This window comes from Pseudochaenichthys georgianus, chromosome 15 (assembly GCF_902827115.2).
Source record: "Pseudochaenichthys georgianus chromosome 15, fPseGeo1.2, whole genome shotgun sequence".
Lineage (NCBI taxonomy): Eukaryota > Metazoa > Chordata > Actinopteri > Perciformes > Channichthyidae > Pseudochaenichthys > Pseudochaenichthys georgianus.
The window spans coordinates 4,132,781-4,146,663 of NC_047517.1; the positions used below are offsets into that span (position 1 = coordinate 4,132,781).

At 52.6% G+C, this 13,883-nt stretch overlaps 2 protein-coding genes across 2 annotated transcripts in view; both read right to left on the minus strand.

Moving 5' to 3' along the window:
• slc2a15a (solute carrier family 2 member 15a) overlaps nucleotides 1-13,883 on the minus strand; it is a 309,661-nt gene that overhangs the window by 48,288 nt on the left and 247,490 nt on the right. The window contains 2 exon segments of the mRNA XM_034101155.2: nucleotides 10,337-10,366; nucleotides 12,380-12,401. Coding sequence (XP_033957046.2) covers nucleotides 10,337-10,366; nucleotides 12,380-12,401 — 52 coding nt within the window.
• Nucleotides 4,331-5,892, minus strand: LOC139435180 (uncharacterized). Its single transcript, XM_071205620.1, has 3 exons — nucleotides 5,843-5,892; nucleotides 5,121-5,761; nucleotides 4,331-5,034 (listed from the first exon to the last, which is right to left on the minus strand). Exons 1-3 carry the CDS (start codon nucleotides 5,871-5,873, stop codon nucleotides 4,336-4,338), a joined length of 1,371 nt encoding a protein of 456 aa, XP_071061721.1. The 5' UTR covers nucleotides 5,874-5,892; the 3' UTR covers nucleotides 4,331-4,335.

Consider the following 13,883-nt stretch of genomic DNA (forward strand, 5'->3'; position numbering starts at 1 on the left):
CAGCAGTAATGGGGAACATACTGGTGAGCCAAACCCCTGGATTTGTTCCCGCTCAGAGAACATTGAGCCACGCCAGGTTGCTATTACCGGATAGCTCTCAGGCTCTTGCTGTTTTTATTGACTCTGGTTCGGACGCGAATATAATGGACGAGAAGCTTATGCTGCAGTTGGGAATAGACCGGGTTCTTTTGTCTTGCCCAGTTCCAGCCAACGCCTTAGACGGTCACCTGCTGGGGACAGTGACTCATCAGACTGTACCCGTTCACATGCTCCTGTCTGGGAACCATCACGAAACTATTCAGTTTCATGTTCTCCGGTCACCACATATTCCGCTGATCCTGGGTTATCCATGGCTCCGCCGCCACAACCCTAACATTGACTGGGAGACTGGAGCCATTTTGGGTTGGAGTCCTGCTTGTCATCTGATCTGCCTGAAACAGGCTGCCGTGCCTCAGCGTTCGGTGAACCCCAGCCAAGTTCCAGATGTTACAGGGGTTCCACCGGAATATCTGGACTTCAAGGAAGTATTCAGCAAGTCGAGGGCTACTTCCTTACCACCACACCGGCCCTACGACCTGCATCCCGGCACCAGCCCTCCCAGGGGTCGATTGTACTCCCTGTCTGCTCCGGAAAGAGTTTCTATGGAGAATTATATCAATGACTCTCTGGCGGCTGGGATTATTCGCCCGTCCTCATCACCTGCTGGCGCAGGGTTCTTCTTTGTGGAGATGAAGGACAAGACCCTAAGGCCCTGTATCGACTTTCGGGGTCTTAATGACATTACGATCAAGAATCGATACCCACTGCCTCCTATCTCTTCTGCATTCGAGTTGCTGCAGGGAGCAACCATATTCACAAAGCTGGACTTGCGTAACGCGTACCACTTGGTACGTATTTGCGAGGGGGATGAGTGGAAGACCGCCTTCAACACCACCTCGGGGCACTACGAGTACCTCGTCATGCCTTTTGGGCTTACCAACGCCCCTGCAGTATCCCAGTGTTGGTAAATGACGTGCTCCGAGACATGTTGGACCGACACGTGTTTGTTTACTTGGATGACATCCTGATCTTTTCCAAGATGCTGAAGGAACACGTGCACCACGTCCAGGCGGTTCTCAGGAGATTGCTCGAGACCTCGCTGTTTGTTAAAACGGAGAAGTGCGAGTTTCACACATCCTCTGTCTCTTTTCTGGGATACATCGTGGGACAGGGGAGCATCGAGATGGATCCTTCCAAGGTTGATGCAGTCACTTCCTGGCCGGTTCCAGAATCCCGGAAGCGGCTACAACAGTTCCTCGGGTTCGCCAACTTCTACCGGAGGTTCATTCGTGGATACAGTACCTTGGCCGCTCCTCTCACAGCCCTGACCTCCTCTAACGTTATGTTCCAGTGGTCCTCCTCGGCTGAGGAGGCGTTTCAGAACCTTAAGGCCAGGTTCACCTCCGCCCCCATCCTCCAAGTACCCAATCCTGTAAGACAGTTTGTTTTGGAGGTGGATGCTTCTGATATGGGGGTGGGAGCCATCCTGTCTCAGCGAGCAATGGACAGCCAAAAACTCCATCCCTGTGCTTTCTTTTCAAGGCGTTTGACTCCAGCGGAAAGGAATTATGATGTGGGAAACCGGGAGCTGTTAGCAGTGAAGTTGGCTCTGGAGGAGTGGCGTCACTGGCTCGAGGGGACCAGTCAACCTTTCCTGATGTGGACCGACCACAAGAATTTGGAGTACATCCGGTCGGCCCGCAGACTGAATTCCCGACAGGCTAGATGGGCCCTTTTCTTCACTCGGTTCAATTTCTCCCTCTCCTACCGCCCTGGTTCTCGGAACATTAAGGCTGACGCTCTTTCTCGTCAGTTTGGAGAGGGAGGTAACATTCCCAGGGGCTTGGACACCATCCTTCCGACATCCGTCTGGCTCATAACTCCAGACTCACCTGCCATCCTGGGATCCAACGTACATGGGAGGTAGTCCAGCAAAGGTTTTGGTGGGCAACACTTAAGGAGGACACCAGGGAATTTGTTAATGCCTGCCCTGTTTGCAATCAAAACAAGTCTTCTCACCAAGCTCCTGCTGGTCTCCTACGACCTCTGCCTATCCCTCATCGCCCCTGGTCTCACATTTCTCTGGACTTTGTTACTGGTCTGCCACCTTCCAACGGACACACTGCCATCTTGACGGTGGTAGACCGATTCAGTAAGATGGCTCATTTTGTGCCGATACCCAAGCTCCCCTCAGCTAAAGAGACGGCAGAGATGGTCCTGCTCCATGTGTTCCGGCTCCATGGGCTGCCTACTGATGTGGTTTCCAATCGTGGTCCTCAATTTACCTCGGTGTTCTGGAGGGAATTCTGCACGCTCCTTGGGGCCACCACGGTCAGTCTGTCATCCGGTTTCCATCCGCAATCCAACGGTCAGACAGAAAGAAAGAACCAGGAGATGGAGACGACCTTACGCTGCATAGTCTCCAAGCACCCAGCGGCCTGGGCTAAACAACTGCTCTGGGTCGAGTACGCCCACAACACTCTGGTCAGTTCTGCCACCAAGCTGTCCCCATTTCAGTGTGCTTACGGGTTTCAACCCCCTCTGTTTCCGGCCCTGGAGAGGGAGGTTACCTGTCTGTCCGTCCGTCCGTCCAGGCTTTCATCCGTCGACATCCGCCTCTTCGCCACCTCTTCGGGGCCGCTCCAAGACCCCCAAAACACGGACGCAGCAGCCCCAGCATCTCTCCCTGACATGAGCAAACAGGTTATTTCAGACTTCCATGACATACCCCGGGGAAAAGCACCTCTCTGTGGCCGCTCCAAGACCCCCAAAACACGGACTGAGGAGCTCCAGGATCCCTCCCATGTACCTCCAGAACCTCGAGCACCTTGGGTCCCCGGGCCCCCGAACTTAAGCACTCCCCCACGGACTAAACCAAGATGATCACACCCTCAAGAATCTCGTGCCCCTGGCTACACTTAAAGGGGGTCTACTTTGCGGTGCTTTGCCGTCCGCCCATCGGCACCCATAGTCGGCCTTCTTCACAGCAGCAGCACCCAACCTCCATGGAGGATTTTCCTCGTGCCCCTGGCTACACTTAAAGGGGGTCTACTTTGCGGTGCTTTGCCGTCCGCCCATCGGCACCCATAGTCGGCCTTCTTCACAGCAGCAGCACCCAACCTCCATGGAGGATTTTGCTCGTGCCCCTGGCTACACTTAAAGGGGGTCTACTTTGCGGTGCTTTGCCGTCCGCCCATCGGCACCCATAGTCGGCCTTCTTCACAGCAGCAGCACCCAACCTCCATGGAGGATTTTGCTCGTGCCCCTGGCTACACTTAAAGGGGGTCTACTTTGCGGTGCTTTGCCGTCCGCCCATCGGCACCCATAGTCGGCCTTCTTCACAGCAGCAGCACCCAACCTCCATGGAGGATTTTGCTCGTGCCCCTGGCTACACTTAAAGGGGGTCTACTTTGCGGTGCTTTGCCGTCCGCCCATCGGCACCCATAGTCGGCCTTCTTCACAGCAGCAGCACCCAACCTCCATGGAGGATTTTGCTCGTGCCCCTGGCTACACTTAAAGGGGGTCTACTTTGCGGTGCTTTGCCGTCCGCCCATCGGCACCCATAGTCGGCCTTCTTCACAGCAGCAGCACCCAACCTCCATGGAGGATTTTGCTCGTGCCCCTGGCTACACTTAAAGGGGGTCTACTTTGCGGTGCTTTGCCGTCCGCCCATCGGCACCCATAGTCGGCCTTCTTCACAGCAGCAGCACCCAACCTCCATGGAGGATTTTGCTCGTGCCCCTGGCTACACTTAAAGGGGGTCTACTTTGCGGTGCTTTGCCGTCCGCCCATCGGCACCCATAGTCGGCCTTCTTCACAGCAGCAGCACCCAACCTCCATGGAGGATTTTGCTCGTGCCCCTGGCTACACTTAAAGGGGGTCTACTTTGCGGTGCTTTGCCGTCCGCCCATCGGCACCCATAGTCGGCCTTCTTCACAGCAGCAGCACCCAACCTCCATGGAGGATTTTGCTCGTGCCCCTGGCTACACTTAAAGGGGGTCTACTTTGCGGTGCTTTGCCGTCCGCCCATCGGCACCCATAGTCGGCCTTCTTCACAGCACCACCTGCCCTGCTGGAGGTTCACACTTTAACTTTTTTTACCCTCTTCTACCTTACAAATCATCCCACACTTGAGCACTCCTCACTCGGACTAAACACCTACATGCTACCACCAGAACCAGAATATCGTGCCCCTGGGGATCTTAAAAGAAGAAAACCCATAGTGGGATTAAAAACAGAACACTTAGTAATTTTAACAAACTTTATTTACAGTAATATTGACAGTAATAAATAAATTCAAACAGGATATAACGTATTTACAAGGGGACTGATTACAACAACACACTGCATATTTACAAGTTGATCACTGGCAACAGTGGGTGAAGTTGGGGCAGAGTATGGCACCCTCTCTTCACCCATGTCTGAGGGGTTGTGTTCGGCCAGTGACTGGTCCCTCTTCGGGACATGTCTTGGTAGGGAGTCTTGGTAGGGAGCCGGGCTGTGCTCCTCTCCAGAGTTGTCACTGTCGATGTCAATACCCGCAAAAGTGTCTTCATTTCCCGCTGCTGCTGCTGCTGTCGATGCCGCCGCCGCTGCTTGAAGTGACTCTGTGAAGAGCAACCGAATGTCCGCAGCCTCCTTCAAAGAAGGATTATTCGCGTAAAATTTGTCCGCAGTTGCAGTGTTGTGACACATGAAATCACTCACTCTTTGGCGGTTGCCTTTGTCTTGAAACCTCTTCGCATTATCGGCGTGGACTGTGCGGAGGTCGGTGAAGTTAATGGGACTGCGGAGCCCCACATCAGCCCATGCCAACCTCAGGGAGTAGGCAAGCTTCCTGAACGGGTTCTTCCCCTCTGTGTACAGAAAGTAACGGCTCTGGGTGCAGGTCAGCGTACCCTTAATTTCCAGCCACCTCTTCATCCATCCAAATTCTTCTACGGTGAGGTACAGCTGCGCCTCCCCGAACGCGTTGGCCGTCTTGTGGTTACTTACCTGTTATGACAGAGATAGAGAGTGTCAATACAATGTCAATCATGCATATAACTGCCAGAATAAATACATTGATTAATAGCACTCACATGAACCAGGTAGCCGAAGGCAGTGCCAGTTGTATCCGCCTTTCGGACCTCGGCGTTGGTCATGTTGGAGTAGACCCCCGGACGGTGGCCATAAATGCAGCTCCAATGAAGAGTCATATACCCATAGAGCAGTGTCCGGGTCGCGGTAGTCGGATTGCTGGCCATCACATCCAGGAGCTGAGGGATGCGAGTGGTGGTCGAAGTCAAGCATGTCATTAGGTCGTTGTGGCTCGGCAGACCTTCCATCTTGTCACGCTTCACTTGCATCTGGTGGATAAGTACTTTTCTCTTCAGGGACTTCAGGATGGCAACTACTTCCCGTTTGATTAAAATCATGTCCGTTTGGCTGAGCCTGCTCCCCTTGCACGGTGTGTCGGCCATGTACTTGAGAAAGTGTGATATATTCTTGATGTAGAAGTCGGAGGTCGTGACCTGAAGGCTTGACTTCATCAGGCTCCGGGACCACCCGCGTATCCTCTTGAGATCCCTCAAAAAGAGCCAGTCAGACAGGCGATTGAAACCGTGTGCCATGAAACTGAGGAACGACTTCACTCTGCTTAGTTTGGAGACTGTGTTTTCCTGGAGCCTCACTGGTGGGTCGATACCTGCATAATGCTCCCGGTATCCTTGCAGATACTCCTCTGTGAAATATAAACAGTACTTTAATGACAACACATGATGTGTTACAGAAACTGCATGTGTCACATAGCCAAAACACTTACCCATGATCCGTGGGAATGTTATGTCCCGCATTATATTTCCCCGGCCCCTGCCCCGGAACCAGGGGGAATTTATGGGAGGGGAGGTTGACGAGGCCTCGGTATGGATGGATGCAGGCTCTGAGGAGCTGGATGAATGGGTGTGAGAGCCAGTGGGGGACTTGCTGCAGGCGGGAATGGGAGACGTGCTGCAGGCGGGAATGGGAGACGTGCTGCAGGCAGGAATGGGAGACTTGCTGCAGGAGGGACCTTTCGACTTGGACAGCCTCGTTGGTGTCGACTCTGGTCGGGGTCGTTTCTTCAGAATGACCCGCTCTCGTTCCTCCCCATCGAACGCGGGCATGTCCCCGGCCCGCTGATCCATCCTCTGTCGCTTGTCCTTTATCCTCTGCTGCAACTTGCAGCGCAGGGATTTCACCTCAGCAGCATATATGTCCCGCTGAGCCCTCACTGCGTTAGCCTCCAGCCTCCATTCTTTGCAGTCCGGGTTGTCACATTCATTCACCGGGGACAAGGGTGGAGGTTGTGACAGTATATCGTCGTCTGCCACCGTGTCAACAGCCCAAGCGGTAATCATTTCTATTGTGGGGTTTGTCATTCGGAGTTCATAAAGCTCCTTCTTGGCCACTGTCATTTTCATTTGATTTTGAACCACATGTAGTTCCTCCCGGGCCAGCTCAACATGGTCTCTGGCCAAGTGGCGATCCAGCCTTGTGCCGTGGTACTCGCATCCCAGAATGGTACAGGGATGGAGCCTAATGTTGGTCCGTCCGTTGGCCAACAACAGCAGAATTTTTCTTTCATCCAAGTTACGCACACCATGGTTCCTCTGTAGGTGCTTGCTCAGGGCACGGTAGGAGCTATTGCAGATCGGACAACGGACCGCCATCCGACCTGTATTCTTGAGCATTTCGGTACCAGGAAAATGTCACCAGAATCGTGGGTAAAAAAGAAGGAAGCGTGAAAAGACTCACGAAAGACGCACTCAGCTTATTTTCAAATCTGTGTTTGTTTTCATTTGCATCATGGTGCGGTGTCCCATTTAGGCACTCGTTAGGCGGGCAGAGATCCCTGTAATCTCCCCTCACGTTCCTCCAGAGTCTGATTCTCCCAAAGGATACCCGACAGTTTCGGGTACGACCCAGAGGGCGCACGGTGGACGGCCAGGGCGAGGCCGCCACACCGCGCTGGAGTCAGGGTCCCGGTGAGGCGCAGGACGGAGCACCCGGCAGTAGCCTCCAGCAGACCCCCGCGCGGTTCCCTCATCCCTCAGAAGAGGTGGAGAGGCGGAGGGGTGGGTCTTTTCATCTGCTGGCGGGTTGCCGGGATAACAGTATCCTCCGGGGAGGCATTGAACCCTTCTCAACTGCCCCCCGGAGGAGGCAGGGGAGTCAGGTACCCAGAGGGTGGACGGCCAGGGCGAGGCCGCCACACCGCGCTGGAGTCAGGGTACCGGTGAGGCGCAGGACGGAGCACCCGGCAGTAGCCTCCAGCAGACCCCCGCGCGGTTCCCTCGTCCCTCAGAAGAGGTGGAGAGGCGGAGGGGTGGGTCTTTTCATCTGCTGGCGGGTTGCCGGGATAACAGTATCCTCCGGGGAGGCATTGAACCCCTCTCAACTGCCCCCCGGAGGAGGCAGGGGAGTCAGGTACCCAGAGGGTGGACGGCCAGGGCGAGGCCGCCACACCGCGCTGGAGTCAGGGTACCGGTGAGGCGCAGGACGGAGCACCCGGCAGTAGCCTCCAGCAGACCCCCGCGCGGTTCCCTCGTCCCTCAGAAGAGGTGGAGAGGCGGAGGGGTGGGTCTTTTCATCTGCTGGCGGGTTGCCGGGATAACAGTATCCTCCGGGGAGGCATTGAACCCCTCTCAACTGCCCCCCGGAGGAGGCAGGGGAGTCAGGTACCCAGAGGGTGGACGGCCAGGGCGAGGCCGCCACACCGCGCTGGAGTCAGGGTACCGGTGAGGCGCAGGACGGAGCACCCGGCAGTAGCCTCCAGCAGACCCCCGCGCGGTTCCCTCGTCCCTCAGAAGAGGTGGAGAGGCGGAGGGGTGGGTCTTTTCATCTGCTGGCGGGTTGCCGGGATAACAGTATCCTCCGGGGAGGCATTGAACCCTTCTCAACTGCCCCCCGGAGGAGGCAGGGGAGTCAGGTACCCAGAGGGTGGACGGCCAGGGCGAGGCCGCCACAACCAGAGAACCAGAAAAAAGGGGTGAAATGGGAAAAAAGTACCCCAAAATAGTGTTCCATAAGGCGGGTAGAGTCCCCTGACAACTCCCCATACCTTTCTCCAGGGTGGGAAAAAGTACAAGTCAACTTTTGGAAGAACCAGAGAAAAGGGTGAAAATGGATAAATTGTATCCGAAAATAGTGTTCCAAAAGGCAGGTAGAGTCCCCTGACAACTCCCCATACCTTTCTCCAGGGTGGGAACAAGTTTAAGTCAACTTTTGGAAGAACCAGAGAAAAGGGTGAAAATGGATAAATTGTATCCGAAAATAGTGTTCCAAAAGGCAGGTAGAGTCCCCTGACAACTCCCCATACCTTTCTCCAGGGTGGGAACAAGTTTAAGTCAACTTTTGGAAGAACCAGAGAAAAGGGTGAAAATGGATAAATTGTATCCGAAAATAGTGTTCCAAAAGGCAGGTAGAGTCCCCTGACAACTCCCCCTACCTTTCTCCAGAGTCGGAAAAAGTCTAAGTTAACTTTTTGGAAGAACCATAAAAAGGGGTGAAAATGGATAAAATGTATCCCAAAATAGTGCCTCTTGAGGCGGGTAGAGTCCCCTGACAACTCCCCTTGCATTCCTCCAGACACCAGTTTGAAAACTTAAAGTTTTGTGAGAACCATGATTGGGGGTCCTCCAGGCAACAATTTCATCCGATCCAAAGTGCTCATGAGGCGGATACATTCCTCCATGATTTCCCCATCATGTGAAAATAGCTCGTTTTTTTCTAAGTGCTCTCAAAAACCGGGTTTCCGATTTCGTGCAGATGGTAGCTTGGAAAAGATGAATGAATTTTTTGGACGGAGGAGGGGAGCTCTCGTTTCCCCTCTCCGTTGTAAATTGCAACGGGGGAGTGCAAAAGTCTCCGGGGCTTCGTTCCGAAGCGCCGAAGACTTGACCCCCTCCCCCGTTGGCACTGCCACGTTTTTCAAGAATTTTCAAAAACTTCATTTTTGATTATTTTAACATATAATTGACCGTTTTCTTTACTTTTTTTTGCTTTCCACGGGTGGAGGCGCATGGCAGGCCGCATATGAGCTTCCAAATTCGGCCTGGAACGTCCGGGAATTATGGGTTAAGCTCCATATACTGACGACTCCCATTAAAAGTGATTGAAATGTACAGGAATCTGTCCATTTCAATCACATTTGACGACGCATGCAGGGTGACCCTGGCTACACTTAAAGGGGGTATACTTTGCGGTGCTTTACCGTCCGCCCATCGGCACCCATAGTCGGCCTTATTCACAGCAGCAACACCCAACCTCCATGGAGGATTTTGCTCGTGCCCCTGGCTACACTTAAAGGGGGTATACTTTGCGGTGCTTTACCGTCCGCCCATCAGCACCCATAGTCGGCCTTCTTCACAGCAGCAGCACCCAACCTCCATGGAGGATGTTTCTCGTGCCCCTGGCTACACTTAAAGGGGGTCTACTTTGCGGTGCTTTACCGTCCGCCCATCAGCACCCATAGTCGGCCTTCTTCACAGCAGCAGCACCCAACCTCCATGGAGGATGTTTCTCGTGCCCCTGGCTACACTTAAAGGGGGTCTACTTTGCGGTGCTTTACCGTCCGCCCATCGGCACCCATAGTCGGCCTTCTTCACAGCAGCAGCACCCAACCTCCATGGAGGATGTTTCTCGTGCCCCTGGCTACACTTAAAGGGGTCTACTTTGCGGTGCTTTACCGTCCGCCCATCAGCACCCATAGTCGGCCTTCTTCACAGCAGCAGCACCCAACCTCCATGGAGGATGTTTCTCGTGCCCCTGGCTACACTTAAAGGGGGTCTACTTTGCGGTGCTTTACCGTCCGCCCATCAGCACCCATAGTCGGCCTTCTTCACAGCAGCAGCACCCAACCTCCATGGAGGATGTTTCTCGTGCCCCTGGCTACACTTAAAGGGGGTCTACTTTGCGGTGCTTTACCGTCCGCCCATCGGCACCCATAGTCGGCCTTCTTCACAGCAGCAGCACCCAACCTCCATGGAGGATGTTTCTCGTGCCCCTGGCTACACTTAAAGGGGGTCTACTTTGCGGTGCTTTACCGTCCGCCCATCGGCACCCATAGTCGGCCTTATTCACAGCAGCAACACCCAACCTCCAGTGGAGGATGTTATCATGCCCCTGGCAACACTGGTAAACACTGGTAACATATGTCTAGCCGCTGACAGGAACTTGACATCGGAACTTGACATCGCATTTCCATTGAGCGGACTCCCGTACATGGGAAGGGCAAGTCCCACGGTACCTCCGTTCATAAGGCTGACATTTGCCTTACATTGGATACCCTCGTCTCTGCACAACACAGCTATGGTGGGACATTTTTTTTTTGGCTGTCCCGGTGCGGAAAGCCCTAGTAGCCGTGACCGCTACCTCTACAGCTAGCCAACCTCCAGTCACCGGGTTACTACATGCTAACGCTAGCATTGGACCGATCTCCTTCTTTTCGTCTCTTAGCCTTCATTCCACTGACTCCAGCAAAATCACTGATTGTCAACAGAAACTTTGCTACTCACCCCGATCACCTGTCATGATGTGTGCTTTCCTGCTGTCTGACATTAATCCTCTCAAGAGGTTCGTTGTGAGCGGCATCCTTCCCATCGACATGACTCTGTCATACTCCATCACGGAACTACTCCAGCTTAAGCACACATCCACTCCACCATGCCCGACGATGATCTCCGCCATCAGTGAACATGAACGGCTACAACGACCCAAATACATTCACTGAAGCTCCGGAAGAAAGTTTGTTTACTCCAGTTCCAGTCATTCCATCTCATCCATCTGGTCTGCTGCACACACTGACACACCCCCTCCATTTCATCATCACAACAACCAACACGTGCACTCTGCCTGACTACGCCCCCTTCCCAAAGCACCCCAGCCTGTTCAACCTCATCTTAAACTTGCTCTGTTTAACAACCGGTCTCTAAACAACAAGGGTCTCATTCTCAATGAATTCATCACTGACAATAATCTGGAGTTTCTCTGTATCACAGAAACTTGGCAAAAAACAACCAGACAACACCCCCAGGATACACATATATTGAAAAACCACGCCACCATGGGTGTGGAGGTGGAATTGCCACAATTCTAAGAAATAATATAAAAACAATTGCAATAAACATCCTTTGCCCTTCCTCATGTTAACACCTTGCATTTAAACTGTCTGGTCCAAAACCCCTGGTTACAGCAGTCATTTACCGTCCCCCCAAACCAAACCCTGCTTTCCCCTCGGATCTTGTTGAATTCCTCACACAACTTTGCTCTATCTCTCCATCTGTATTATTACTTGGTGATTTCAATATTCATGTCGACTCAAACGACTCCAATACCGCTTCAGAACTCCTGGACATACTCAACTGTTTCAATATCACACAACATGTTGACTTTCCCACCCATAAAAAAGGTCACACACTGGACCTGATCTGCACCACTGGCATCGACCTTCAGCAACCTGACCACCTATGACCTCACCATCTCCGATCACCTGGCCCTCATCATGGACATCTTAACCCCAACCCCCCTCATCAAGCAGAAGCGCACCATACAATTCCGGAATATCAAGTCCATACACCCCTCCTCCCTCTCCTCCCTACTGGCTGACACCATCCCTGACTCCACCGTCATCCAGAATGTTTCCCCTACTGACCTGGTCAACACCTACAACAATGCTCTCTCCTCCTGTCTCAACCAACTCGTTCCAATAAAAACCAAGTATGTCTCTTTCACCCCTGGTACACCGATCATCTCCGTTGCCTCAAAACGAAAGGTCGCCAGCTCGAAAGACATGCTAAATGAACTGGTCTCACTATCCACAAAGACATTTATAGACTGCACCAACAGCAGTACAAAGATGCCCTCAACAGTGCACGCTCCTTCAACTACTCCTCTGTAATACAATATGGCAGCAATAACCCAAAGTCCCTTTTTTCAACTATTAACAAGCTCCTCAACCCCATGGATAATATCTCCAACTCCTTCACCACCTCAAAGTGTGAATCCTTCCTAATAATACACAGCAACATAGCCAACTCCTCCGTCTCGTCCACCACCAATCCTTTTCCGGAACCTGCCTACCCTCCTCCTTCCAGGCACCCTTTTACAGCCTTCAGAAAAATTACCTCTCTGGACATAGTTGCCCAAGTCACCGGCATGAATACCTCAACTTCCATCCTGGACCCCATGCCCTCCACCCTTGTCAAGGCCTGCCACCCCCAACTCACTCATCTTATCACCACAGTCATTAACTCCTCTCTGTCCACTGGACAGTGGATTAACTCCTCTCTGTCCCCCCTGATCTGAAACTCGCTGCTGTCACTCCCATACTCAAAAAACCTGGTCTCAACCCTGATTCCCTCAATAACTACCGGCCCATCTCTAACCTCCCATTCCTGTCAAAAATTCTGGAGCGAACTGTTGCCTCCCAACTAAAATCCCATCTGGACTGCAATAACCTTCATGAACCTTTTCAATCTGGTTTCCGTACTCGCCACAGCACAGAATCTGCCCTACTCAAGGTGACCAACAACATTCTCCTCTCTGCTGACTCTAGTTCCCTCTCAATTCTCATTCTCATTGACCTAACAGCCGCATTTGACACGATCAACCATTCCATCCTCATCAACCGCCTCCAGTCTTCCATTGGCATTACCGGTACTGCCCTCTCCTGGTTTAATTCCTATCTCTCTGACAGACATCAATTCATCTCCATTAACAACTCCAAATCCCCCACAGCCCCCGTCAATCATGGCGTCCCTCAGGGTTCTGTACTTGGTCCCCTTCTGTTCATCATCTACATCCTCCCAATTGGACAAATCCTCCATCAACACCAACTCCAGTTCCACTGTTATGCTGATGACACACAGCTCTACCTCTCAACAAAATCAATTTCTCCAACCACACACTCCCAGCTCAGCACCTGCCTGACTGACATTACAATTTGAATGCAAAACTATTTTCTAAAACTTAACTGTGACAAATCGGAACTTATAATCATTGGCCCAAACTCACTTACCCGCTCAACCCAAGATTTTTCTCTTACCATCTGTCCCTTCCTGGGACTATTAACTCTATTTGTGTGTGTGTTTGTGTGTGTGTGTGTGTGTGTGTGTGTGCGCGTGTGTGCATGAGCTGCGCAGTTCTCCTGATACAATTGGCTGTCCCGCCCTCGCAACATCTGAAACGGTGATTGGAGTGACGTCATCCAATCCCCGCCTGTTTCCGGAACGTCATCCGGGGGAGGAGTACAAAGGACGGGGACGAAGATCTTTCTGGAGGCTCTGTGTGGATAGACAGACGTCTCTAGCCTCTTGTTACATCATTTGTTGTGTTCGTAAACCCTGTAATCCTCTGTACTTAGTTACGGCCCCTACACACGGCGGCGTGCGTTGGCGGTGGGCGTGTTTTGAGCTTGGGGAGTCAACGCGAGCAACCCGACCAACAACCAACCACATGAATGTCCCGCCCCGGACATACAAAGCAAAGCATTCATGCTACATCCATGCTGGCTAAATATACTGTCTATGCTTGCTAGCTGTCCATTCAAATGAAATACACTGGATATAAACTCCCCAAACAAGCGAAAACCTACCAGTTTCCCCCACTGTCTTTGCCACCTCCCCCCATGCCTGGCTCCTCCGGTTTGTATCCCTGTATGTTCCCTACCGCCACGATCATTTTCTCCTCCTTTTGTTGACATATGGGAAATAACTGCGGTCTGGCTCTCCCAACATACACCCGGGTTGATTGGCTACTGCTTGTACTGTCAGAGTTACATACGAGGGATTTGATTGGCTGACGCCTCCGTCGAGGCGGCAAAAGTA